Raw genomic sequence first — 27,633 nt, 5'->3', positions numbered from 1 at the left:
GCTCTGCAGAACATTGCTCTGTCCCTCCCAGACGCGTAGCTATGGGGGGGACGAGGGGTACAAATGCCCCGGGGCGCTGGGACTTGAGGGCGCTCATCAGCTGCTGCTGTGTGGAGAATCAATTAATACCCGATCCTCTATACGGACAGCCTCAGCCTGAGCCCAACAACAGCTACACGCTGCTTCCTCTTTCAACCCCCTCCCCTCTGTTGTGCTGCGTGATGATTGGGTCACGCTGGTGAGGGGAGGAAGTAGTAGAAGGGCGGCAGCAACATTTCGAGCAGCAGAAAGGAGCCAGCTATGGGGACCGGACGAGGATGGGTGAGGCTGGGGCTGCTGCTAGACTGAAGAGCTGTCAGTTCTCCTCTCCTCCTGCAGCCACACAGACTAGCCTGCTGTGCGTGTGAGACAGGCTCTGCACACCTCTCCCGGGAAGCCAGCATCAGCACACTGGACGCTTATCTCCCAAAGCCCTGACCCTGTGACTGGTGAGAGGACTCATGAGGAGGCATTATCAGGGCAGAAAATTGATTAATTATGTGTGACCTACGGTGTAAACATTGTCATTGTGTGTGTGTGTGTGTAGTGTGTGTAGTGTGTGTGTGTGTACAGTGTGTGTGTGTGTGTGTGTGTGTAGTGTGTGTGTGTGTGTGTGTGTAGTGTGTGTGTGTGTACAGTGTGTGTGTGTGTGTACAGTGTGTGTGTGTGTGTGTGTGTGTGTAGTGTGTGTGTGTGTGTGTGTGTGTGTGTGTGTGTGTGTGTTAGTGTTTATATAGCGCCGGCCTCTTAAGCATAGCTGCACAGAGTATACCGTCACCTAACTGTCCCTAATGCTTGGCATACACGGCACGATAATGTGCCGGTATCGAGCCAGCGGCTTGATTCCTTGCTCGTCCCCGCCTGCGCTCCTTATCATCTGCTCGATTGTCCGCCCGCGGGGATCGAGCGGGAAATCTATTTGGCGGGTCATCGGACCTGTCGGATATTATCAATCGAGCCATCAGCGGCTCAATTGATAAGGACAGTCTCGAACCGTGTATGTTCAGCATAAGAGGTGCTCACAATCTAATCCCTACCATTGCCATATGTCTCTGTATGTATCGTCTAGTGTAGGGGCAATTTTATGCTGGGTACACACGATGCGATTTCCCGCTTGATCAGCGGGATCGATTATTTCAGACATGTTCATTCGCGTTTCGATCGATACAGCCGTCGATTTTGCATGTTGAGTATGCAAAATCGACGGCTGTATCGATCGAAACCCAATCGAACATGTCGGAAATAATCGATCCCGCTGATCGAGCGGGAAATCGCATCGTGTGTACCCAGCATTAGGGGAAAGCCAATTAACTTATCTGTATGTTTTGGGAGGTGGGAGGAAATCAGAGTACCTGCATGAAACCCACACAGACATGGGGAGAACATACAAACTCCTTGCAGATGTTGATCTGGCTGGGATTCGAAGATGGGGGTCCAGCACTGCAAGGCGAGAGTGCTAACCACTATGCCACCGTGCTGCCCTTATATATATCCTGCTTAAAGGGAACCTGAAGCAAGAAGTATATGGAGGCTGCCATATTTATTTACTTTTAAACAATACCAGTTGCCTGGCTGATCTATTTGGCTGCAGTAGTGTCTAAATCACACCAGAAACAAGCATGCAGCTAATCTTGTCAGATCATCTGACAATGTCAGAAACACATGATCTGCTGCATGCTTGTTCAGGGTCAATGGCTAAAAGTATTAGACGCAGAGGATCAGCAGGACAGCCAAGAAACTGGTATTGCTTAATAGGAAATAAATATGGCAGCCTCCATATCCCCCTCGCTTCAGGTTCTCTTTAAAGGAGTCATCAGGCAAGTGAATAGAAAATAAGTGGTACTTACCGGGGGCTTCCTCCAGCCCCAAGCTCCTAGGACGTCCCTCGCCGCAGCTCTGCCCGCAGCCGTTCACCGCAGGTCCGTCCCGGTCCCCGGCGATGACGTCAGAGCGACTTCCAGGTCGCTCTGTACTGCACCTGCGCGAGCAGTGCTGTCAATCACCGCCACATGGGCCGGAGCAGACTGCGCAGGCGCAGTACAGAGCGACCTGGAGGTCTCTCTGACGTCATCGCCGGGGACCGGGACGGACCTGCGGCGAACGGCTGCGGGCAGAGCTGCGGCGAGGGACGTCCTGGGAGCTTGGGGCTGGAGGAAGCCCCCGGTAAGTACCACTTATTTTCTATTAACTTGCCTGATGACTCCTTTAAGCTAAATACTCATAAGTACTCACCAGAGGAAGATGGATCCAGCGACGTCCCCCTTCACACGAGTGTTCAGCAATCCATCTTCTGGCGGCGGGTATGTGTAATGTTAAACATCCAGTGTGAATGGGAAGTCAAGAGATCGCGGTACTTTCCCCGGAGTCGTCGGGAATCTCAAAGATCTGATCCACTGTGACAGTCATGATGTTTTTAATGTATGACCAATCCTGATATACAGTAGTAAACTCAGTCCTCAGTTCCCAATCATGTACCTGCATGACTATACAATGTATGACCTATCCTCATATAGTTATCTCAGTCCCTGGGTCCCAAAAATTTACAATATATGCCAAATACAGTAAATTTCTGATATAGTAAACTACTTGGCCCCGTCCCTTGAAATTCACTATAAAGGGATTGTACTGTATATGGAGCCTGCTGTTGTGCAGATGGACAATGTACATTTAGCTCCACCCATGACCACACCCACAATCTGCATGACCATGCCCGCTTTACATGCCGCACAACCACCTGTGGGTGGAAGGGTGGGGGCTGGAGGCGCACTGAGATGGTCTTTGCCCCCGGGCGCCGAAAATCCTAGCTACGCCTCTGGTCCCTCCCCCTCCTGACAGATACATATTGTATATATTCTGCAGATTATCCCATTACTGGCCTCTCTAGAGATCTGCAGAACATTGCTCTGTCCCTCCCCCTCCTGAAAGATACATATTGTATATATTCTGCAGATTATCCCATTACTGGCCTCTCTAGAGATCTGCAGAACATTGCTCTGTCCATCTACCTCCTGACAGATACATATTGTATATATTCTGCAGATTATCCCATTACTGGCCTCTCTAGAGATTTGCAGAACATTGCTCTGCCCCTCCCCCTCCTGACAGATACATATTGTATATATTCTGCAGATTATCCCATTACTGACCTCTCTAGTGATCTGCAGAACATTGCTCTGCCCATCTCCCTCCTGACAGATACATATTGTATATATTCTGCAGATTATCCCATTACTGGCCTCTCTAGAGATCTGCAGAACATTGCTCTGCCCCTCCCCTCCTGACAGATACATATTGTATATATTCTGCAGATTATCCCATTACTGGCCTCTCTAGAGATCTGCAGAAAATTGCTCTGTCCCTCCCCCTCCTGACAGATGCATATTGTATATATTTTGCAGATTATCCCATTACTGGCCTCTCTAGAGATCTGCAGAACATTGCTCTGCCCCATCTCCCTCCTGACAGATACATATTGTATATATTCTGCAGATTATCCCATTACTGGCCTCTCTAGAGATCTGCAGAACATTGCTCTGCCCCTCCTCCTCCTGACAGTTACATATTGTATATATTCTGCAGATTATCCCATTACTGGCCTCTCTAGAGATCTGCAGAACATTGCTCTGCCCCTCCCCCTCCTGACAGATACATATTGTATATATTCTGCAGATTATCCCATTACTGGCCTCTCTAGAGATCTGCAGAACATTGCTCTGCCCCTCCCCTCCTGACAGATACATATTGTATATATTCTGCAGATTATCCCATTACTGGCCTCTCTAGAGATCTGCAGAACATTGCTCTGCCCCTCCCCCTCCTGACAGATACATATTGTATATATTCTGCAGATTATCCCATTACTGGCCTCTCTAGAGATCTGCAGAACATTGCTCTGCCCCATCTCCTCCTGACAGATACATATTGTATATATTCTGCAGATTATCCCATTACTGGCCTCTCTAGAGATCTGCAGAACATTGCTCTGCCCCTCCCCCTCCTGACAGATACATATTGTATATATTCTGCAGATTATCCCATTACTGGCCTCTCTAGAGATCTGCAGAACATTGCTCTGTCCCTCCCCCTCCTGACAGATACATATTGTATATATTCTGCAGATTATCCCATTACTGGCCTCTCTAGAGATCTGCAGAACATTGCTCTGTCCCTCCCCCTCCTGACAGATACATATTGTATATATTGGGCAGATTATCCCATTACTGGCCTTTCTAGAGATCTGCAGAACATTGCTCTGCCCATCTCCCTCCTGACAGATACATATTGTATATATTCTGCAGATTATCCCATTACTGGCCTCTCTAGAGATCTGCAGAACATTGCTCTGTCCCTCCCCCTCCTGACAGATACATATTGTATATATTGGGCAGATTATCCCATTACTGGCCTTTCTAGAGATCTGCAGAACATTGCTCTGCCCCATCTCCCTCCTGACAGATACATATTGTATATATTCTGCAGATTATCCCATTACTGGCCTCTCTAGAGATCTGCAGAACATTGCTCTGCCCATCAACAGTCAAGTCCATAAATATTGGGTCATCGACACAATTGTAACATTTTAAGAAATGAAAGAAACACGATGTGATTTAACTGCAGACTGCCAGCTATAATTTGAGGGTATTTACATCAAAGAAAAGAGAAAAGTCCCAAAGCTCAACTGTGTGTAGTGATTTCAATACCAGGGAGTCGACCAGTCAGCACCTGGATCCATCAAGGTGCAAATCCATTAGACCAACATAGAAAGACTGGGTCTCCACCTGGAATTAGTGCAGTTATAGCAAAATGATATTTTATTCCATAGCAGCAAAAAGCACATAACGTTTCGGCACAGGGCCTTTGTCAAGTGGCCCTGTGCCTTGACAAAGGCCCTGTGCCGAAACGTTGTGTGCTTTTTGCTGCTATGGAATAAAATATAATTTTGCTATAACTGCACTAATTCCAGGTGGAGACCCAGTCTTTCTTTCTATGTTGGTATTTACATCAAAATCAGGTGAACGGTGTAGGAATTACAACAGTTTGCATATCTGCCTCCCACTTGATTTATAATTATTATTCTGTCCCATTACTTTTGGCCCCCAAAAGTAATGGGACAGAATAATAATTATAAATCAAACTTTCACTTTTTGATACTTGGGTGCAAATCCTTTGCAGTCAATTACAGCCTGAAGTCTGGAAGGCATAGACATCATCAGACGCTGGTTTCATCCATGGTGATGCTCTGCCAGGCCTCTACTGCAACTTCAGTTCCGTCAGGTCTTAAGTTCCTGCTTGTTCTTGGGGCATTTTCCCTTCCAGAACTGTGATGGCTTTTTAGATGTCCTTTGGCAAACTCTGGCCTTCCAGTTTTTTAGACTCACCAATGGTTTAAATCTTGTGGTGAACCCTCCGTATTCACTCTGGTGAAGTCTTCTCTTGATTGTTGACTTTGAATATGAGCAGATAATATTGCCAGAAATACTTTGGAATTCATCCTGTTGCTTTTGTCAAAGTCAACAATCAAGAGAAGACTTCACCAAAGTGAATATGGAGGGTTTGGATGTAAAAATCTTCAGATTAAAGTTGACAGTCTGCAGTTAAAGCACACTGTGTTCGTTTCATTTCAAATCCAATGTGGTCGTGTATGGAGCCAAAAATGTTAGAATCTTTCAATGTCCCAATATTCATGGACCTGACTGTACCTCCTGACAGATACCTATTGTATATATTATGCAGATTATCCCATTACTGGCCTCATGTTGATTTACTGTACACATGTTGATATCATTCTGATATAATAACAGGCATGTTAGAGGCAGTAGATCCATGGCAGATTTGATCAAACCCCAAACATTGGCAAGTGTATGTCCAGTCTAACCTGTCCACAAGAGTTGGTTATTTTTCGAACCACAATCATGACATAATTAAGTAAAAATGAAGACAATACTTCATACTCATTGTATTATCCACAGTGGTTTTATTACTTCAACATTTCATATGACTTTCTAGACAACACATGTTGACGATCTGCGGCAAGTGCGTCCAACAAGTTAATATCAGACAAAATGGCTGCCGGTCACGCTAACAGCTCAGTAACAGTACATCAGCCATATCCAGTTGTTAGTCACAAAATTGGTGTTTTTTTTTCTATGTTAGTTATCGCAATGTTATATCATTGTATTCCATTTAGGTTCTCATGAAAAAAATGAGTAAAAAAATGTACACGTTAGGCAATTCAAATAAGTCAGTGACTGTATTTAAATATTGTTAGGTCTCCTTATTGTATATGATAGCTAAGGCAGGATTCTGGGAGACTGAAGGCTTAAGTATAAGGCAGAATGGACTTTATGGCACAAGGAACAGGAAGACTGTCGACCCAAGACTTTAGGTTTGAGCACTCTGAGCAGGGGGTGACATTGCCAAACAGGTAAAAAGTGGTGGCTATTAGCAATAATTCCGGCACCCAACCCTTAGGGGTAGGCCGCGCCAGGAAAGTCCGTAGGGTTTGGCATCACCAGGGAGGATAAGTTAGTGCTAAGCATCAAGAGGGGGAGTAAAGATTTCTATTTGACACACACCAAAATCATAGACTCAATACTGATATGGGCTTTTTAAATACCTATTAGACAAAAGGCATCTTTATTCCCCCTCCCCCAAGCACACGCAAACACACACACACACACACACACACCATACATGGACACACACACACATTCTTGAACCATTACTTGCAACTAGGGAGGTTTAGTGAGATGTTAATGGTTGCAGCAAGTTGATGCAAATTTATGTAGCTTAGAAATGTACCAGTCCAAGGCCGCAGCTACTGTTTTTGATTGGTCTATTACAATCTGGTCTATTTAAAAAACTGCATCTACTCTGAAATATCGGGATTTGACTGAAAGGTTTTTCGCCCTCCAGTGGATCAATTAGGATATGTGTGGGTTCAGGATGTTGGGTTTTTTTGTGTGTTTTTTTTACTGATTGAATTTGATGGACGGATGATGTCTTTTTTCAACCAAACTATTTATATATTAAAACTTGTCAATAAAATGGCTTTTAAACAATCGACAAGCAAAAAAACTCTCAAAATAACTCTGATAGTTCTTTTTCAACTACTTTTTGATACTTTTACAATTGCAAAGTGGTGAAAAGTTATTTAAAATAGAAGATGAAAAAGGAGAAAACTCAGGATAAAAAGTTAGTTGCATATGGGCCCTTGTCAATATAATGCCTTTAAAACCAACGACAAGCAAGAAAATACTAAAAATAATTTTGATAGTAAATTTGTCACCTACTTTTTTGGTACATTTTTAATTGAAAAGTGCTCAAAACAAAAGGTATTTTAAAGAGAAGTTTAAAAAAATATTTCCAAGAAGAAAACGGAGGAGAAAAAAAGTGAATTGCATGTATGCCACGCAGTGGTTGTTTTTTGTTTTTTTTTACCAGCTGGGTTTTTTTTTTTTACCAGGTGTGTCCTTTCTATTTTAGAATGTAGTGCGATCCCTATATTTTTACTTTATATTATTTACAATTTTTTTTTACAAATATAAAATTTACTGAAGTAACATACCCCACGCAGAAATTTTTCAGAAGTTGTCATTTTCATTTAGTTCAGATGTTTCCTGTAAAGTTTCTTGCAACTCTGAAACTGCAAAAGATCTCTGTCCAGAGCCAGGTTCCTTAAAATTTTGTACATGTACCCCAGAAAGTATTTCAATTTGAACTTGTCACTATCCATCATTTTATAATTTAAATAAAAATAAATATTAAAACAAAAAAAAACTTGAATAACTATTTTAGTTGATTCAAGACATAAAGGAATTTTTTGAAAACTCTCATATACAATCATAAAGTACTTCTGATAAAAATGTGTCAAGAGGCCTTCTAGATTGTAATACTCACAACAGAGGGTTATTGGCAAAGTCTTTCTTCAAGGGAACCAGAGATGAATAAGGGAAAAGATTTTATACATACCTGGGGTTTCCTCCAGCCCCATCCGCCTGGATTGCTCCCACGCCGCCGTCCTCCTCTGCCCGCAGCTACGAGAACCTGGTCCCATCACTTCTGTCAGTCGGACTCAGTCTTGCGTAAGAGAAGTGCGCTGTTTGCGTATCTTTCCAGCAGCTGCTGGAGAGATACGTAGAGGGCATACTTCTCCTGTGTAGGCTGGCTCCGATGACGTCAGTGACGGGACCCGGTTCTCGTAGCTGCAGGCAGCGGAGGACGGCAGCGTGGGAGCAATCCAGGCGGATGGGGCTGGAGGAAGCCCCAGGTATGTATAAAATCTTTTCCCTTATTCATCTCTGGTTCCCTTTAAAGAGGGTACATTTTTTTTTATGAAGGGCAGTGTTTGCAAAGTAACCCTTAGGCCTCTTTCACAGTGGGACGTTAAAGTTGCACGTTATAAAAATTTATAAGGCGGACTAACGCACAGCAATACAAAGTCTGTGCGACATTCACAGTGCATACGTTGCGTTGTGTGTAACGCGTACCAATATTTAGATAGTGCTGCATGCTGTGCGTTAAATAAATTTGCTGCGTTATGTGTGTTGCACATGCTCAGTAATTATTTTTTTTTTTACGTTAGGGGCACGTTGTGCGACTTTAACGTCGCATCAAACGCAACGTCCCACTGTGAAAGAGGTCTTATTGTAGGTAACATTTTTTCAGTTCTCTTTCACATATGTACTTGGAGAACCCCATAAACGTAATGTTTTTAAAATATTTCTTTATGATTAAGTTAACAAATAATCCTTATGCAGGTGTGTTTTAATAGCAGGTAAAACTCAAAAAAATTTGAATATCATGCAAAAGTTTTTTTCAGTAATCCAACTTAAAAAGTGAAACTAATCTATAAAATAGGAACCTATTGCAGATGTTTTGGGTTAATTAGCTGATTAGAGTCTGACACTCTGAGCCAAGAATATTGAACCTTTTCACAATAGTCTAAGGGCTGGAACCCACAGGAGTGCTTTTGGCAGCGTTTTGGCAGCACTGCGATACGCTAGCAGTTTGCCAAAACGCTGGGCTAATGTTAATGGATGGGGCAACTTCCACAGGAGCGTTTGCGTTTCCCAGAAACGCAAACGCAGGACCTGCAGCATTTTGGGAGCGTTAGCGCTTCAATGTAAAGTATTGAAACGCTAGCAGAAACGCTCAGCAAAACCTAAACTGAGCGGTTTTGCTAGCGTTTTGCGGTTCAGCACACTGTAACAAAATTAAAAAGAATTCACAGGACCAATCAGGATAAAAACGCGAAACGCAAAACGCTACACAACCGCTGAGGAAAAAAATACACTGTTGCAAAACGCGACCGAAAACGCGCATGAATCCGCTTGCAAACCGCTCAGGCAAAACGCTAGCGGTTGCGTTTTGCGTTTGCGGATTTCAGTGGGTTCCAGGCCTAATGGTCTGAGATTTTGGTTTTGGGGTTTTCATAAACTGTAAGCCATAATCATCAACATTATAACAAATAAAGGCTTGAAATATCTCGCTTTGCATGTAATGAGTCTATTTCATGTGTTTGTTTCACCTTTTAAATTGTGTTCCAGAAATATGAAAGTTGGACTTGTGCACGATATTCTCATTTTTTAAATTTTACCTGTTCATCTCTTTATAAAAAAAAATGTTTTAAAACAAATTATAAAAGGATTACTAAGAATAAGTACAACCTGACCCCCAACAAAAGTGCTCAGAACCTAGGCTCCTAATGATCAAGCCTATAATTTGGTAATTATTCTTTTTTCTTAGTAGAAATTAAACTGTTATTTATATACATATTTTTCCCCATAGATTATATTGTAATCCATTTGTATTATGATAAAAAAAACACAGTATGAAAATGGAATGTACCTTATAAATGTAACAGTCACAACACTCTGTTATTAAAAAAATAAAAGTTACTACAACATAAAAATCACACAAAAAAACAAGACTCGTTAAAAAAAATAAGGCCATTAGTAAGTTAATAGAAAAAGTACTCCATGAAGAAAAGGAAAATAAAATCTTGGGATTTTTTTTTTCAGTTAGTATTTATAAAAAAAAAGGAAATAAAAATACATTCAACAAAACTCGGTATGGAGAAGGCACGAGATTGCGCTATTGCTGATCAACAAGAATAAAACGCCAAGCACCAGTTCCTAAAAAATATGTCATTTAGCTTATACAACTCTCCTCTGCACAGAGGGAATTAATAGGTTATCCTTCGTGATTAAAAGTTTATCAGATTTCTTTTTTCTCATGTTGAGTGTAGATATGAATTAGGAATGGTCAGTGAGATGCTGATGATGATTCTAAGTTGACGCAAGTTTATGTAGCTGGAAAATGGACTGAGTAAATGCAGCAGCTGCATTTGATTGGTCCATTTCCAAGCTGCAAAAATTTGTGTAAAATTAACATAAATTTGCATCAACTCGGAATTAATGGTATATCGTTGACAGTGATGATCGTAATCAGCTAATTAGGATTACACGAGCTTTCGTGTAAATTTTCGCAATTATGCCTACACGTAATTACAAATTGTTAATTCAATTAATTTTGTATAATCATTCGTATTTTCGCATGAATTTCCACGGAATTTCCTCGTAATTTCGTGCCGACTTTAGCGGTGAATAGCAACCATATGTTAAGAAGAATAGTGGGTGCAAGGCAAAAAATAAATTTTTCAAAAAGACCTTGTAGTTTTTTGAGAAAAGAAAAATGTTTTTTAAACTTTAACATTTACAAAAAAAAAAAAAAAAAAATATTTCTTTGCATTTTTAAAATTGATTTTCTCAAAAGCTACAAGGTCTTTTTGAAAAAAAATTTTTTTTTTACTTGAACCCGCTATTCTCCTTAAAGGGACTCTGATTACCTCTCATGGGCATGCCTTTAAGACTCCGACCAATACTGCAAAGTACTTAAAGATGCATACCTTTCTGTAGATTGTGATATCCTCTTTCATTTGATGCCTGAATCGCCGTTCTAGACCAAATAGTTTTCGTTCAATTTAAAAATTGCGTCTGCCATCTTGGCTATGTTATAACTTCCGGGTCACCCCCATCTTCTCTGTTAGAGAAGTGCATTACTGAATGAAGCAGGAAGAGGAAGTGACACGCATGGCCATTGCAAGAGGCTCCTCCAGAGGGGTCATAGCACGACTTTGTTGGAAGCCGTCTGGCTTAAAGGCATACCCATGAGAGGTGCTCAGAGTCCCTTTAACATATGTATGGTAGCAATCACCTATATGGGGGCTTTGCTATTAACTGGTAAAGTCGGCAAAAAAATCACGCAAAAATTATGTGAAAAATTACGCGAAATTACAAATGATTACAATTGCATTCAAAATTATGACTTTTCTCAAAATGTCATATTACGATGCGTAATTGAAATGTATAATTACTCATATCCGTAATTTCTGCTCATCACTACTCACTGACCGTTCCCACGGCAGATATATAAATAAACTGGCAGCAGCTTCAGGCTATATAGAAAACTGAGGAATCTGAAGATAGAGCAGAGCTGAGTATAACGTCTTATAGTCAGAGGGAAAAGACAGTGCATTAGGCCCGCAGACTGGTGTAAGAGTGCAGTACTCACTTTTATTTATTCCTGTACCGATACCCACTCCTTGGCGACTTTGCAAAGTTTGGCAAAACGAAGACAGAGAGTGGAAACTTTTTACCATGGTGTGCACAAGAAAACTGCTAGCACTGGCATTCAATCATACTTTTTTCCATGATTTAGAAACGGATAATACTAATAACAGGTAGAAAAAGGTAAAAAACTAACAATGAGACAACTTTGAAATCAGAAAATATTCAACAGGCAAGTGGAGCACTTGCAGCACCTGATTTTCACCAACAGATGGCACCAGATCAGAGCTTACACATCAGCTCTTCAGTAGGGATAGTAACACCCAGAGCCGGGACAAGGTCCTCCAGCACCCAAGGCTGAGACACCAAAGTGTGCCCCTCCATCCCTCCCACCCCAGCCGTCACACACTGATTGCTATTAGACTAAAAGGCGCCCCAGGACCAAACACCTTAATCTCTAGTTACCTGGCTTGCAGTCACTGCCATGTATCCCCTTTTCTTATTTCCCTCTGCTTCAAACACAACAGAGGAATGATAGCTGAGCGAGTCATGCGCCCCCTCCTACAATGCGCCCTGAGGCTGGAGCCTTTCTCGCCTCTGCCTCGGCACGGCCATGGCATTCTTCGTCAGAGATGGCACCGCCCATCCCATAATGCTCAGCATGACCTGAAGTCAGCTAGCCAATAGGGATGGATGGAGTTCACCGTCATGGCTGAGCTCGTTTGTGCGTTCATGAGCGAGGTCACTGCAGTGAACTCCATTACCTACTTTCTTGGATGAGCAGTATAGTTGCCGAGGGCACCTGCACAGTTGAATTCTACTCTAGCGCCCCCTCCCAGCACTGAATATATAACAGTCACATAATACATATTCTACTTTCCAGGAATAACGGCAGTACTAAAAAGGCAAAGTGGGGGTGGGGAGGGATTAGTTGATAGGAGCCACTATTCAAAGCTCATATAGAGGTGATAATTACTATTATAGCACCAAGGAAGAGCTAATGCAGTGACTAAGGCTGGGTACACACCATACAATTTTCCCATCAGATCGACAGGAAATTCCCAGTCGTCAGATAATTTCCAATACATCCGAACTTTTTCCGATTGAGAAAAAGTTGCAACGTGTGTACCAGACACAACAGCACCTTATCTGGGGTCTGTCTCGTCCAGGGGCCCAGGTGGGTCACCACCTTTGGCTCCCGTATTGTAACCCCACTGCCCAGCATGCATTGGAGCTGTTGTAGAGCTGAACATTCCTCTCCCAGTGTTCTTTTATCTTAACCTTTTACCGACCGCTCCACGCCAATTGGCGTGAACATGGCGGCTCCCCCCAATCTAACCAGTCAAAAAGAAATAAGCATCAAAAAAATGACATAGGCTGCAACTGAAATGAAGACCAACAGAGGCATGCAGAGCCCCACAGGGGCTAAATACATGCCTTGAATGCAAATCAGATGCAAATCATGTACTAGTCCCTAATCTAAAATTTGAATGCAAATTGGAGCACATGGATGCAGCTAGCCATAAGTATACTTACATGAGTTTTGTACAGCAGGAGACATTGGCAGTGCTTCTAAACAGAGGCTGCACCCAAATTAACTACCTGCAATAGATGTACAGGGCTCCACAATAAGGAAAAAATTACACAACTTGCATTCAAAACAGGTACAGAAAAGGAGGGCGTTAGGTTCAGTATAAAGCTAACGCACTCCTTTGCTGTACCTGTTTTAAATGCAAGTTGAGTAATTTTGTCTATATTGTGGAGCTCTGCACATCTATTGCAGGTAGTTAACTCCGGTGCAGCCTCTGTTTGGGGTGCTGCCAATGTCTCCTGCTGTAAAAAAAAAAAATAAGGCCAGAGTGTTCACTAGAAGGCTTGATACTGTAAAAAAATCATTGATGCTTGGAAAAATTGAGGGCAAAAGAAGAAAAGGACGACAGAGGCTCAGATGGATAGGCAGCATATGTGAAGCTATGAACATGCCTATGCAACAGCTGAAAGAAGTAGTGATTGACAGAGACTAAACTAATGAGGAGGAAGTATATTTCTAGTGGAGATTTTTACTCACTTCCTGTTAGAACAGGAAGTGAAACCATTGCACATGAAAATGATGACGGTACCAAAAGCAAAAGACGTTTTAACACCTTTGCACACTATCCAAAATTAGAAGAGCCATTTCTCCAAACTTGGTCTTTCAGTGCTACAGTTTCATGCAAAGACTGACACACATATTAGCGTGTCTGCATAGTGATTGTTAGCTTGGAGAATTCCTATCTGATTTCATCTGTTTGCATTGCAAAATCGAGTGGTTTTGAAAGGGAGTTTACGCCTCCAAGTGACTGGGGTTTATTAGACTGCACACAGCACCCACACACCATTTACTGACCTCACTTCCTCTATTTTGTACTTACGTTACTTTTACTTTGGCGCTAGTATGGTTCAGACGACCCAGCGGGAAACCTCATAGGAAAATTCCGCTAACGCAATTGGTTGCCGTTTCATCAGTTTCCCAATGACAACACCCATTCTTCAGCTTTGAGGTTTCAGATAAGTAGTGCTAATAACCACACCCACACTATTCGGCCAATTAGAAAGCTTCAGGGAGAAGAGGGTGCTGTGATTGGAAGTTTTCCGCTGGGTTACCTCAACCATACTAGCGCCAGTAGTTTAGTTAAGCAGTTACAGATACTAACTTCTCTCTTCAGAGAGGTGTGATTGGTCAGTAGACATGGCTAATGAGATGCATAAAAAATTCCCACCTTGCTTGCAAATGTAATGCAAATTGTATGCATCTTCAAACAGAACAAGCAGTTTAATTTTCTAACTAATCTGTTTGGCCAAATTCCAATTTGCATGCAAGATGGAATGAAAAGTCTTTTATTTGAGCAGTCATTGGGCATTTCTAGCAAGTATAAATATCACAACAGCTGCATATTAACCACCCTGGCGTTCTGATTAAATCGCCAGGGTGGCTGCGGGAGGGTTTTTTTTAAATAAAAAAAAACTATTTCATGCAGCCAACTGAAAGTTGGCTGCATGAAAGCCCACTAGAGGGCGCTCCGGAGGCGATCTTCCGATCGCCTCCGGCGGCAAGAGATAACACGGAAGGCCGCAATGAGCGGCCCTCCGTGTTTCGCTTCCCTCGTCGCCATGGCGACGAGCGGAGTGACGTCATGGACGTCAGCCGACGTCCTGACGTCAGCCGCCTCCGATCCAGCCCTTAGCGCTGGCCGGAACTGTTTGTTCCGGCTACGCTGGGCTCGGGCGGCTGGGGGGACCCTCTTTCGCCGCTGCACGCGGCGGATCGCCGCGCTGCAGCGGCGATCAGGCAGCACACGCGGCTGGCAAAGTGCCGGCTGCGTGTGCTGCTTTTTATTTGGTTGAAATCGGCCCAGCAGGGCCTGAGCGGCAGCCTCTGGCGGTGTTGGACGAGCTGAGCTCGTCCAGACCGCTCAGCAGGTTAAACCTTATTTTCCCCTCCCAGGTTTTTTCATTGTCAGTAAAAGTGACTAGGGGGCAGGGCCGGCATAGGCTGGAGAGGCTCTAGCCTCAGGGTGCAGTGTAGGAGGGGGCGCAAAATTCATTCAGCTGTCATTCCTAATTGTGTTTGAAGCAGAAAGAAATAAGAAAAGGGGATACATGGCAGTGACTGCAAGCCAGATAACTAGAGATTAAGGTGTTGGGGAGGTTGTGGGCCCTGTGGCGCCTCTTAGTCTAATAGCAATCAGTGTGTGACAGCTGAGGTGGGAGGGATGGAGGGGCGCACTTTGGTGTCTCAGCCTTGGGTGCTGGATGACCTTGTCCCAGCTCTGCTAGGGGGGCGTGCCATTACTCACTTTCATTCTCATATATGATGCAGCCGTTCCAGAGAAATTCCCTTTGAAAAAGTAAATCACATGACCCTGAAATCTGTACACTAAGTAAAGAGTTCCTAGGAGAGTGGGAGGTGCTTTCTGTGTATAGAGACATCACCTGACTGCACCCACCTCCTCCCTCTGCTTCCTCCTGGACAGCTTTATATTCACAAGCAAAAACTGTCTGGTCCCCACCCCCCAGCTCCACCCTGACTACCTCCTATGGGGGAAGATGGGATGGTGGGAGGAGTCTGGAAACAAGCCCAGCCACGTTGTATCTGACACTAACACAGAAAGTGGTGAGTGAACCATTTTGAGCCGTACAGCTTTACAGCTTATAGCAATAAAACTAAACACATTTCTGGGGATGCACAAAATGTTCTCTCTGCTTTGCACAGGTCGTGTGGGTAAAGCAGTTAGCCAGTTACATGAGCAGGGAGATGAGAATAATGAGAATCTCCCACTATCACAATCATAGCCGTAAAGAAGAAAAGTCTAAATGTTTCTGGCAGTTTTAGCTGGCTGCAGATTGTTTAACTCTAATAACATTAATTAGAAAATGTATAGCACCGAAATATATTTATGGCAGTTTAAGAGTAGAGTAGATTCCCTTTAGAGCATATATTCATATTCCTGTTGCAGTGTGTTTAAAAACTATTAGGCACCACCTCTCCCCAGCATGACAGAGCTCCCTCTGCTGGAGGAGACCACAAAAAGGACACGCCTCCTCCTGATTGCAACATAATCCAGCCCGGTGGTGAGTCTGGGTGTGGTTTACAGTGACAATCAACTAATTTGCTCAGCAATGGCCCCTCCCAAGTCTTTTTTTTTAAATAAATTATAAATGTGTAAACAGCTGCCATTCAATAATATAGAAAAACTAGATGTCTGGCATTTTCCCTTTAATGGAAGTCCCACCCACACCTGCAAAAATCAGAGAAGGTCAATGAGAGTCTAATCATTTTGAGGTGGTGCAAATGTTATTAAATTCAATGTATCCATCTAGGAATTGGCTGAATTTGCATAATCGGCAACTGCAATTGATCGGAGATTCAGCCACAGGCAGGGCTCACAGTGAAATCATTGGATTGGTCCATTTTGCAAGTTGCATAAATTTGCATATATTATTTGCATAAGCCTCCATCAATTTGGAAAGATTTGCATCTCACTGACCATTCCCCAGCAGTGACCTGTTAGCAAATCAGAGCTTCATTATCATTAGGCCCTTGTGTCTCTATTGCTTGGAAAGTCCTCCTTATTTCCTGCTTTGGTCACTAAGAACTGGAGTGATGGGAACCCCTCCTATGGGACCAGAGATGGCAAAAAAACCCAAGGCAAGTTATTTTCCTTATAAGCTATATACAAAAATTAAAAGTTAGAAACAGTCTTGGATAGATCTCTACTTTCAGTAGACCTGGTTTACTGAGGTTCTTCGGGGGTTGATATCATTGGTGAGCATGGGTGGGTTCGCAAAACCAAGCCTAGGTGTCACTGCAACCACATCTCATTCATTAACCGTAGATTATCCCTCACTATGTCCTTCTTAAAGCCGGGAGAGATATGCAAACTTTTGATCTTTCATTTGTGGAACATGTTTAGTAAATCACATCCAGGCTTGTTGGATCAGTTTTGCTCTCTGATAACCCTGTCCTGGAGATGCCAATCACGCCACATGGGTCAATAACCAAGAAAGAGAATCACAGATCCACCACATCCATTTGTAGCAACCATCAACACACTATATATCCTTCTGCCTGTTCCACCATTTCCAAAATCCTTCAACCTTTATAGATACTAAATCTCACATGCAAATTGACACGCCTATTTATATTAAATTAAATATCCAACTCAACCCCTCACATGAGACTGTGAGCAGTACTAGTCTGCTCATATCTGCGACAGGGTTCATCTAGACTAGCCCAAACCAGGCCGGTCTACCACGATCCTACACCGTTCCTTTTCCATATCTTCTTCAAACATTCCATGGCCATATATTTAATTCTCCTCTCTGGAGGCTATTCATGCAGGTTTGCCATCAGAATATACTGGGCCCCGCGGTGGGACAACGTCGGGGCCTGTACCTCCCCCACACACATTACATTTGCATCCCTTTCTCTATATGTCTTGCTCTTATAGTGCCCCAACCGTGTGTTGCATTTTTACGCACCGTGTTGAGGTACCAGCTTTCTCACCATGTCATCGCTACACAGCGCATTCCATCGTTTCAGTGTCCTTCTATTGTAGAATTTCCTTGACAAATGTCCCATATTTTAAGTGCTTAAAATTGTCCAAGATTCCCAGTTTCCAGAGCCCCCCAAAGCATGTCCCAGTTTCCAGTTCTCTGGTTTGCAGAATTTCAAAAGGCTCTATCACGTTCCATATATTGCCCCAAACAAGGACTTCTTAAAAATATTCAACTTTGGGCAGAACAGAGCACGTTCTAACTTCAATCTATGTAATCTGACCTTGCAACGCTATTGTAGATAGCTGAGCGCATCATGCAATACAAAATCATTTTTTTTGACCATATGAACCACGTAACTGTGGGGCTCATATTGTCACAAAGTAAACTATGAGTTACATGAGAAGCTTGATTGCCACATTCCGTGACCAAAAACTGCACATACAGCTGTGGTTAACTTCACACCTTACAGGTAAGAATGAAACTCATAGAGAACCTCTTTAACAAAATAGCCAACGCCTGGAACATATAAAAGCTATCCTTCGACCACAAAGAGGACAAGTTGATCAAATCTGGTCTTGTGCGCATCATGAACCACCCCAACTAAACCAGTATTAGTACTGCACCCTTCCATCAGTTTGGTAGATTTAGGTCGAGAATCACATTCTCGCATCAGTTTTTGAAAACGCACATAAGCCAAGGCCACAGGTAGATGGCAGTGTGCAAAAAACAAAGTGGTTTGACGTTATACTCTGCATTTTTTGTTTCTTTTTGCATATGTAAATTTCAAGCATCAGATCTTTGACCAAGAAGAGATGGGATTGGAATATGTTTGGCCCTGAGGGGTGAAAGTTGGGTGTAGAGCAGGGGAACTCTACAGCTGCTAATATTGAGATGAAGGTTGGCCATGAAGACAAAGAGATCCTTCTAAGTTCTTGGTCAAAGGCTGGCCTGGTCAATGCTGCTTGGCTTTAGCCTCTCCGGGGATGTGTTGTTGGAGAATGGAGTTGCCTTTTTGCGACCACATCAAAGTCGCAGTGAAGAAGCAGATAAGGAAGATATTTCCAATCACTGACGTGGCCACAACACCCAATGTAATAGCCAAGGAGTCGGCCTGCGAGTATACGCTGAGCCATGCCTTCCGAGATGACTGGTCGGCTAAGACGGCTTCCATCTGAAAGTGTGTTCCCAGGACAGCACAGATGTGGAAGAGCTGGTGGCTGTGGCCTACAAGGAAAAATGGCCACAGATCAGAAGAAGAAAACAGTGAAAGGACACAGGCATCACTTTTCTACTGTCTTGCTTGTTAATTGTATTATCTATATCAGTGGTGTCAAACTGCAGCCCACGGGCTAAATTTTACCAAAGCAGTAATTATATTTGGACCGCAAGGGTAATTTTAACTTTGTGCAGTAGTTGGCCCAGCGTGTCACAATGTGGAAGGAGGCCAATGCACTCCAGGAAACTGTGTAAGGGAGTGAAGGGGGCAACTAGACACCAGGGAACTATAGAGGGGAGGACCACTAGACACCAAAGAACTTAATAGGAAAGGGAGGGGGCCACTCGACATCAGGGGACTATATACAAACAAGCAAACAAAACAAACACAGAACATTTATATCGCGCTTTTCGCCTGGCGGACTCAAAGCGCCAGAGCTGCAGCCACTAGGACGCGCTCTATAGGCAGTAGCAGTGTTAGGGAGTCTTGCCCAAGGTCTCCTACTGAATAGGTGCTGGCTTACTGAACAGGCAGAGCCGAGATTCGAACCCTGGTCTCCTGTGTCAGAGGCACAGCCCTTAACCATTACACTATCCAGCCACTATATAGGGAAGGGAGGGGAGGGAGGAGATTCCACTAGACACCAGGGAACTGTATAAGATAGAGAGGGAGGCCATTAGACACCAGGGAACTGTATGGGGAGGGATGGTGAGCACAAGACCCCAGGGAAGTGCATAAGGGATGGGAGCTATTAGGCACCAGGGCTTGAATAAGGTAGAGAGCAGGGATGAGCAGAAACTACGCCAGTGCGAATTTACGCATCGTAGTTCGCATCTACGCATCGTAGTTTGCAGGGGAAGTTTCAAAACTACGCTTATGAATTTACGCGTAGCGAAGTACCGCTACGTGTAGCTTACGCCCACTATGCGTAGTTAACATGTGTATTGCGTAGTGAAGTACGAATACGTTACTCGCGGCTAATTTTCAGCGTGTGATTGTATGCATATAAATTTACGCATTGTCAAGGGGAATGTACGCATAGACGAGTACCCAGTATACGCAATTAAAGAGGAATTAATGCGTAAAATTTTCTGCATACGGGCATAAGCACCCGCACACACTACGCTTCGCACTACGCGTAATTGCGTATTTTAACGCTTAGTCTACGAAATGCATACGAAGCGAATATTTGATTTCGAAGCCGTAGTTTGGCAAAGCGTAATTGCGTAAAACTACGCGTAGTTCTAGCGTAGCGAAGTTGGCTGACTACGACCATCCCTGGTAGAGAGGGGTTCATTGGACACAAGGAAACTGTATAAGGGCGGGAGGTGGCCACTAAACATCAACTATATTGTAACTATATTTTTCTCTGAAAAGTATTATTATGTTGATTATTACACAATTATATATCACTGACACTGACAAACTTTACAAAGAACGACTCACATCACTGACCTCAGTGGGGTTGCACTCTAATGCCTGTACCACATTCTAGGGCTAGGAATGGGGGAAGCCACTTCACCTATTAGTATATTTTTAAGATGAGGTAAATAGCACATACAGGCTCTGATGAAATGTGATCAGAGAAGGATTTATTGCTGCCACACACTGCAAACAGATTTTTTAATAGATTTCATCTTAAAGGATACCCGAACTGACATGATGAGATAGACATGTGTATGTACAGTGCCAAGCACACAAATAACTATGCTGTGTTCCTTTTTTTTCTTTCTCTGCCTGAAAGGGTTAAATATCAGGTATGTAAGTGGCTGACTCAGTCCTGGCTCAGTCCTGACTCAGACAGGAAGTGACTACAGTGTGACCCTCACTGATAAGAAATGTCAACAATAAAACACTTTCCTAGCAGAAAATGGCTTCTGAGAGCAAGAAAGAGATAAAAAGGTGAATATCTTATCAGTGAGGGTCACACTGTAATCACTTCTTGTCTGAGTCAGGACTGAGTCAGCCACTTACATACCTGATATTTATCTCTTTCAGGAAGAGAAATAAAAAAAGGAACACAGCATAGTTATTAGTGTGCTTGGCACTGTACATACACATGTCTATCTCATCATGTCACATCAGTTCGGGTATCCTTTAAAATCTATAAAAAAGAACCCTATTGTACTATCGCTACTGCCACAGATAGTATTGGCCCTTCCGGGGCACCAGAGCTGGCTGACTGGATCCACAGGCATTTTCTTAAAGGGAAACTATGGTGAAAAATTATAAAATTTAAAATATGTGCAAACACAGACAAATAGGAAGTACATTTTTTTTTTCCAGAGTAAATTCAGCTATACATTACTTTTCTCCTATGTTGCTGTCACTTACAGTAGGTAGTAGAAATCTGACAGAGGTGACAGTTGTTGGACTAGTCCATCTCTTCATAGGGGATTCTCAGGAATTTATTTATTTTCAAAAGCACTTAGTGAATGGCAGTTGCTCTGTCCAACTGCCAAAAAACTGTGTAGCAAGAAGGGAAGTTGGCCAGCATCATTGTTCAAATCCTTTTTAGGGAATATCATTATCAAGGATAAAAGCCTTGCTGAGAATCCTCTATGAAGAGATGGACTAGTCCAAAACCTGTCACTTCTCTTAGATTTCTACTACTTACCGCAAGTGACAGCAACATAAAGAGAAAAGTAATTTATGGCTCATTTTACTCTGGAAAAAATGTACTTCTTATTTGTCTATGTTTGCACATATTTTAAACTTAATTTTTTTTCGCCATAGTGCCCCTTTAAAGGGAAGGTTCAGGGAGGGTGGGTAAAAAATAAAAATCAAATTCCACTTACCTGGGGCTTCCTCCAGCCCGTGGCAGGCAGGAGGTGCCCACGCCGCCGCTCCGCAGGCTCCCGGTGGTCTCCGGTGGCGCGCCCGATCTGGCCAGGCCGGCTGCCAGGTCGGGCTCTTCTGCGCTCCAAGGCCCGGAACTTCTGCGTCCCACGCCGGCGCTCTGACGTCATCGGACGTCCTCCGTGCTCTACTGCGCATGCGCAGTAGTTCTGCGCATGCGCAGTAGAGCATGGAGGACGTCCGATGACGTCAGAGCGCCTGCGTGGGACGCAGAAGTTCCGGGCCTTGGAGCGCAGAAGAGCCCGACCTGGCAGCCGGCCTGGCCAGATCGGGCGCGCCACCGGAGACCACCGGGAGCCTGCGGAGCGGCGGCGAGGGCACCTCCTGCCTGCCACAGGCTGAAGGAAGCCCCAGGTAAGTGGAATTTGATTTTTATTTTTTGCCCACCCTCCCTGAACCTTTCCTTTAATTAATAGTATTCATTCAATTGGGGCCCCTGCAAAGTACTGACCTGTCCGGCCGGTGCGCTCCCTCCTGTGTCCTTCTGTCTCCATCCTCACAGGTGGCTGTTCTCCATGACATGGCGGCATGTATGTACTCACGTAACAAGTCAGCAGGTACAGGGTACAGGCGCTGGTGTTCAGTGATGGAGATGGAAGGACATAGGAGGGGTCCTGCCAGCAGGACAGATATGTACACTCTGCTGCCACAAGAATTCTGCAGGGGCTCCAGGATGCATTATTAACTTGGGGGGGCGTTAGTCGGCTTTGGAGCCCTGGCCAAATGCCCAGTTTTGTGCCTAAGGAAGGCTGTCAGTTGACTGCCACTAATGTTGCCCCTTTTGAGTGAGATCATCTGCCCGGTGCAGTCAATAATTTTAAATTGATTGTGGCTGGAAGTCAAGCAAAATTACAATTGGGCGGCCGTGTTAGGACATCCATCTCTGGCAGATTTGATCACAGTGATCGAACCAGGGAAGATTGATTAACGTAAGGGCACCTTAAAGGGAACCTTAACCGAGAGGGATATGGTTGTTTCCTTTTACAATACCATTTAGTTACTTGTCAGTCCTGCTATCTCTTTGCCGCAGTAGTATCTGGATCTCACACCTGAAACAAGCATGCAGCTAATCCAGTCTGACTTCAGTCAGAGCTCATGATCTGCATGCTTGTTGAGGGGCTGTGGCTAAAAATTGGAGACACAGGATCAGCAGGAGTCAGGAAACTGGTATTATTTTAAAATGAAAAATCTACATCCTTCTCAGTTTAGGTTCCCTTTAATACTGTAAGGCGAGAGTGCTAGCCATTCTTAACTGAGAATATTTTTATACATACCGAAAGACAAGACTTACCAAAGTAGTCGAAGCGACCTGGGGCCAAGCGTTCGGGAAGGTGGGAAGCGAAGAGGAACCCGGTCAGGAAGGCAAAGAAGAGGTGGTAGAGATGGAGAGGGGTGGCTTCATTCCAGTTACAACCTTCTCCAGAGCAGAAGAGAAGCTGGACGATGGAAAAAGGAAGAGATATGCACCATCAGAACATGGAAAAGCTGCACCGCCGTCCTACCATAAGAGGGATGGTCTATCGAACCAAAGAAAACATTTTGTTATATCCAGGTTAAACTGATGTATACCGAATTCAGCACGACTATGATAAACATATAGAGAGGTCCATACTTCTGTGGTCTGAGCTAACATTCCATATGATATGACTGAGGTAATCTGCTTGGTCTGAGGCCCTCTAAGCCCCAGAGACCACCAATGTCTGAAATAAGAGCCGTAACCAAGAATTGAACGTCATCCCAATCAGTAGCTGATACCCCCTTTTACATGAGAAATATTTTCCTTTTCACAAACGGATCATCAGGGGGCGCTGTATGGCTGATATTGTGGTAACACCCATCCCACAGTGTGATGTCAGGACCATGGTTCTGACATCACACTGTAGGAGTCTTGTTGCATTGTGGGAAATAACAGCTGTTTACAGCTATTTTCAACTGCCAAAAAAGCAAGCAGCATCTCCTTCCACTGACATCACCTGCCAGCAGTAAAAATGTCAACAAGTTCAAAAAATGACTGGGTCTCCACCTGGATAAATGCAGTATCGCTGAACTTTCTTTATTGCACCATAGTAATAAAAAACACGACGTTTCGGCACACAGGCCTTTATCAAGTGTTACAAAATCAAATGGATACTCTCAATACAGTTATGCACACTTTGGAGACCAATTGGAGCCACAATAGCCTTAAGAGAAAAAATAATATGACATACAAGGAGAGAGAGGCTTTAAAGAGATTACAGCAAGAGGAGAATGTCGTTTTTAAAAAAGCAGATAAAGGGGGTTCCTTGGTGGTACAAGAAAAGGATGCATACCTGTCTGAATTATTGAAACAAGTTAATGATACTGACACTTATAGGCCCCTCCCAGGAGATCCATCACGGAGGATTAAAAATCATATAGACACTTTTTTGGCAGAGGCTGTTGAAAATGGGTTAATTTCACATACACTTAAGGGGGTGTTGACCAAAGAACATTTTAGAGTGCCGATAATGTACACTTTACCCAAAATTCATAAGGACCCCATTCACCCCCCTGGACGTCCTATAGTTTCTGCATCAGGTTCATTATTGGAACCACTGGGAATTTATGTTGACAGTGTTTTACAGCCTATCGTGAAAAATAACCTTTTTTGTTTACAGGATACTACTGCTTTTTTGAAAGGTTTGGAGGAAATAGAAACCAATGGAATTACATACTTGGTCAGTTTAGACATTGTCAGTCTTTATACGAACATACCTCATATTGAGGCCTTAGAGGCTATTTCAGGGGCATTAGTGCAATATAATGATCCTGCAGTAAATATGACATTTGTAAAACAACTTTTATCATTATGTCTACAGTCAAACTATTTTAGAGTTCGGAATGACTTTTTTCTACAGGTTAAAGGGGTACCAATGGGGGCCCCTTATGCACCTACCCTAGCAAATATTTTTATGGCAGATTTCGAATTGAAATATATTTTTGCCAATGAACTTTTTTGCGCACATGGAATCGGCTACTGTCGTTACATTGACGATTTGTTCTTTTGTTGGAAAGGGAATGAGGAGAGTTTAAGAACATTTGTGGCAGAGTTAAATGGTTATCATGACTCGATTAAATTCACTCTGGAGTTTCACCCCACCAATTTACATTTCTTGGACGTGGATGTACAGTTTGATGGTTTTATATTTCACACTGATTTATTTAGAAAAAGTACCGATCGTAATAATGCCTTATTGGCAACAAGCTGTCATCCACGTTCCTTGATACGGGGTCTCCCTAAGAGTCAATTCATTTGTGCAAGGCGGATTACATCGGACGACAGGGCTTATGATAATCAAGCTAAGAAATTAGTTAAAGATTTTACTGAACGTGGTTATGATACGAAAGAAGTTGTAGGTGTCGCACAAACTGTGGCACAGATGGATAGGAAAGTTTTGAGAAAGAAAAGCACTAAGGGGCAAGACTTTAAGAAAGTACAGTTCATTTCCACATATGACAGTCATGCGAATCTGGTAAAAAAAACCATTTTGGAGAATTGGTCACTTATTGATGCAGACCCTTTACTGTCCAAGGTGTTTTCCTCTCCCCCTTCTTTTGTTTACCGGAAGGGTAAAAGTCTGCGTGATAAATTGGTAAGGGCAGATATTAAGAAACATACGGTGCAACAAAGCACTTTCCTACCACAAAAGAGGGGAACTTTTGCATGCTTGAATTGCCAAAACTGTTCCAGTATTATAAGGGGGGACCACATTAGGCATCCCACTAAGGGCTATAAGATTAATATTAGAGGTAATTTTTCATGTGTTACACCAAATGTAATTTATTTTTTAAAATGCCCTTGTGGGATGGGTTATGTTGGTCAAACCTCCCGTGAGGTCAGAGTAAGAATTAATGAACACCGCAGTAATATTCGTTTATATAGAAAGTACCATGATGATCCTAATAAAAAATTTGATTCCCCTATAGGAAAACATTTCTATGATTGCGATCACATGGTGGGGGAATTGCGATGGTGCGTTCTTGAAAAAGTCGCGGTTATAGAAGGAATGGACGGACAGACATCTTTGCTTAGATGTGAACATAGGTGGATCAATAGGTTGAGTACATTGACACCTAATGGACTGAATGATGAGTTTAATTTAAGATGCTTTTTATAGAGAGTTTGTTTACCATGCTGTCTCTTTAAATATTTTTGGCCACTCGTTCTTTAAGTCTGTGCCCGCCCTCTTGAGGGGCGTGAATTTTTAATGATGTAGTGCAATATATAACTGTGAGTATCCATTTGATTTTGTAACACTTGATAAAGGCCTGTGTGCCGAAACGTCGTGTTTTTTATTACTATGGTGCAATAAAGAAAGTTCAGCGATACTGCATTTATCCAGGTGGAGACCCAGTCATTTTTTGAACTTGTTGCTGCTGATCGTTACACCCTTAAGGATCCGGGTGTGGACTGGTTGACTCCCTGGTCCCCTTCATATTGTCCAGTTGAGCTCTGGAGACCGTTTGCTACTACTAGCAGTAAAAATGTCACCATCTGATAAATGTCAGAATGTAAATCAGGAAGAGGAAAGATTTTACAATGGGCAAACAGTGACTTAATCATTTACACATAATTATTGTAAAAACGAAGCACTTTTTTTTATTAAATTATTTTCACTTGAATTCCTCTTTAAGGTTGTTCCTCTTTAAGGCAAGTTGAGCAAGGGGCTCAGGAAATTTGGCATCTCACCCGGTAGAAGAGAGGGACGTTGTCGAAAACAAAGGGGTGCAGGAAAGCCACAGTGCGGAGGACTTTACTTAGAGCCGGCCGTTCCACTTCCAGGAATCTGTCAACAAGCGAGACATAATATGTTTAGACCTGGGGTCTCTGGACTGCGTCTGTCGGACTCGCCAAGCCTGCACAAATCAATAAACAGCCATAAAACGTCTTTCTCAAAATGCCATTCAATACACATGACTTGCTCAGTTAAAAAAACAAAAGTTTGCTTTCTTAAAGAGACTCTGTAACATCAAAAACCTCCCCTGGGGGGTACTCACCTCGGGTGGGGGAAGCCTCCGGATCCTAATGAGGCTTCCCACGCCGTCCTCTGTCCCACGGGGGTCTCGCTGCAGCCCTCCGAACAGCCGGCGACAGAGCCGACTGTAGCTTCAATATTTACCTTTGCTGGCTCCAGCGGGGGCGCTGTGGCTGCTTTCGGCACGGAAATAGACGGAAATACCCGATCTCCGTCGGGTCCGCTCTACTGCGCAGGCGCCGGAAACTTGCGCCTGCGCAGTAGAGCAGATCCGACGGCGATCGGGTATTTCCGCCTACTTCGGAGCCGACAGCCGTCAGAGCGCCTGCGCAGGAGTCGGGAAGGTAAATATTGACGTCACCGCTGCAGCGAGGCCCCTGAGGGATGGAGGACGGCGCGGGAAGCCTCATTAGGATCCGGAGGCTTCCCCCACCCGAGGTGAGTACCCCCCAGGGGACGTTTTGTCGTTACAGTTCCTCTTTAAAACAGAAAGAATTAGCAATAATTCAGGTTGGAGTGAGCTTGAGATGTCTCCCAGTGCATCACTGCTGAATATATGCAAATTAACCATTGTTACCCTTAGAAGCTAAACACACCTCCAGAACTGCTGGAATGCAATGATGTGTCCGCTTGTTAATTTGTACAGAGCCATAATAATCCAACATGCATACAGGCTGTTTCGGATTGTTTGATCCTCATCAGTGCATGGCATGGATTAATTTGGCTCTATGCAGTAGGGCTTGTAACACCGAGAGGTACAGACTAACCAGCAAGCTCATGGTGACCCAGAGCTCATTGGAGTGTGTAAGGGACTAGATTTTCAATGCAAGTGTAAAAAAGTAGATTTCCCTATGGGCAGTCCTATAACTTTAAAAAAGATATATACATGTTAGTTATATAGGGCCGGTTCTGTCAT

At 43.4% G+C, this 27,633-nt stretch overlaps 1 protein-coding gene and 1 long non-coding RNA gene across 5 annotated transcripts in view; one reads left to right on the top strand and one right to left on the bottom strand.

Moving 5' to 3' along the window:
- The first annotated feature begins 219 nt into the window (after positions 1-219).
- On the top strand, positions 220-26,630 carry LOC137532055 (uncharacterized). Its single transcript, XR_011023846.1, has 2 exons — positions 220-488; positions 26,377-26,630. It is a non-coding gene; the product is annotated as an uncharacterized lncRNA (long non-coding RNA).
- Positions 15,416-27,633, bottom strand: part of PAQR6 (progestin and adipoQ receptor family member 6) — a 54,760-nt gene continuing 42,542 nt past the window's right edge. For all 4 annotated transcript variants that reach the window (XM_068252175.1, XM_068252176.1, XM_068252174.1 and 1 more), the window contains 3 exons: positions 26,432-26,528; positions 23,015-23,159; positions 15,416-18,872 (listed from right to left, as the gene is read on the bottom strand). In XM_068252175.1, coding sequence (XP_068108276.1) covers positions 18,601-18,872; positions 23,015-23,159; positions 26,432-26,528 — 514 coding nt within the window. In that variant the 3' untranslated portion in view covers positions 15,416-18,600. The remainder of the gene's footprint in view (positions 18,873-23,014; positions 23,160-26,431; positions 26,529-27,633) is intronic.

This window comes from Hyperolius riggenbachi, chromosome 9, assembly GCF_040937935.1.
Source record: "Hyperolius riggenbachi isolate aHypRig1 chromosome 9, aHypRig1.pri, whole genome shotgun sequence".
Lineage (NCBI taxonomy): Eukaryota > Metazoa > Chordata > Amphibia > Anura > Hyperoliidae > Hyperolius > Hyperolius riggenbachi.
This window is presented reverse-complemented; position numbering and strand designations above follow the sequence as displayed.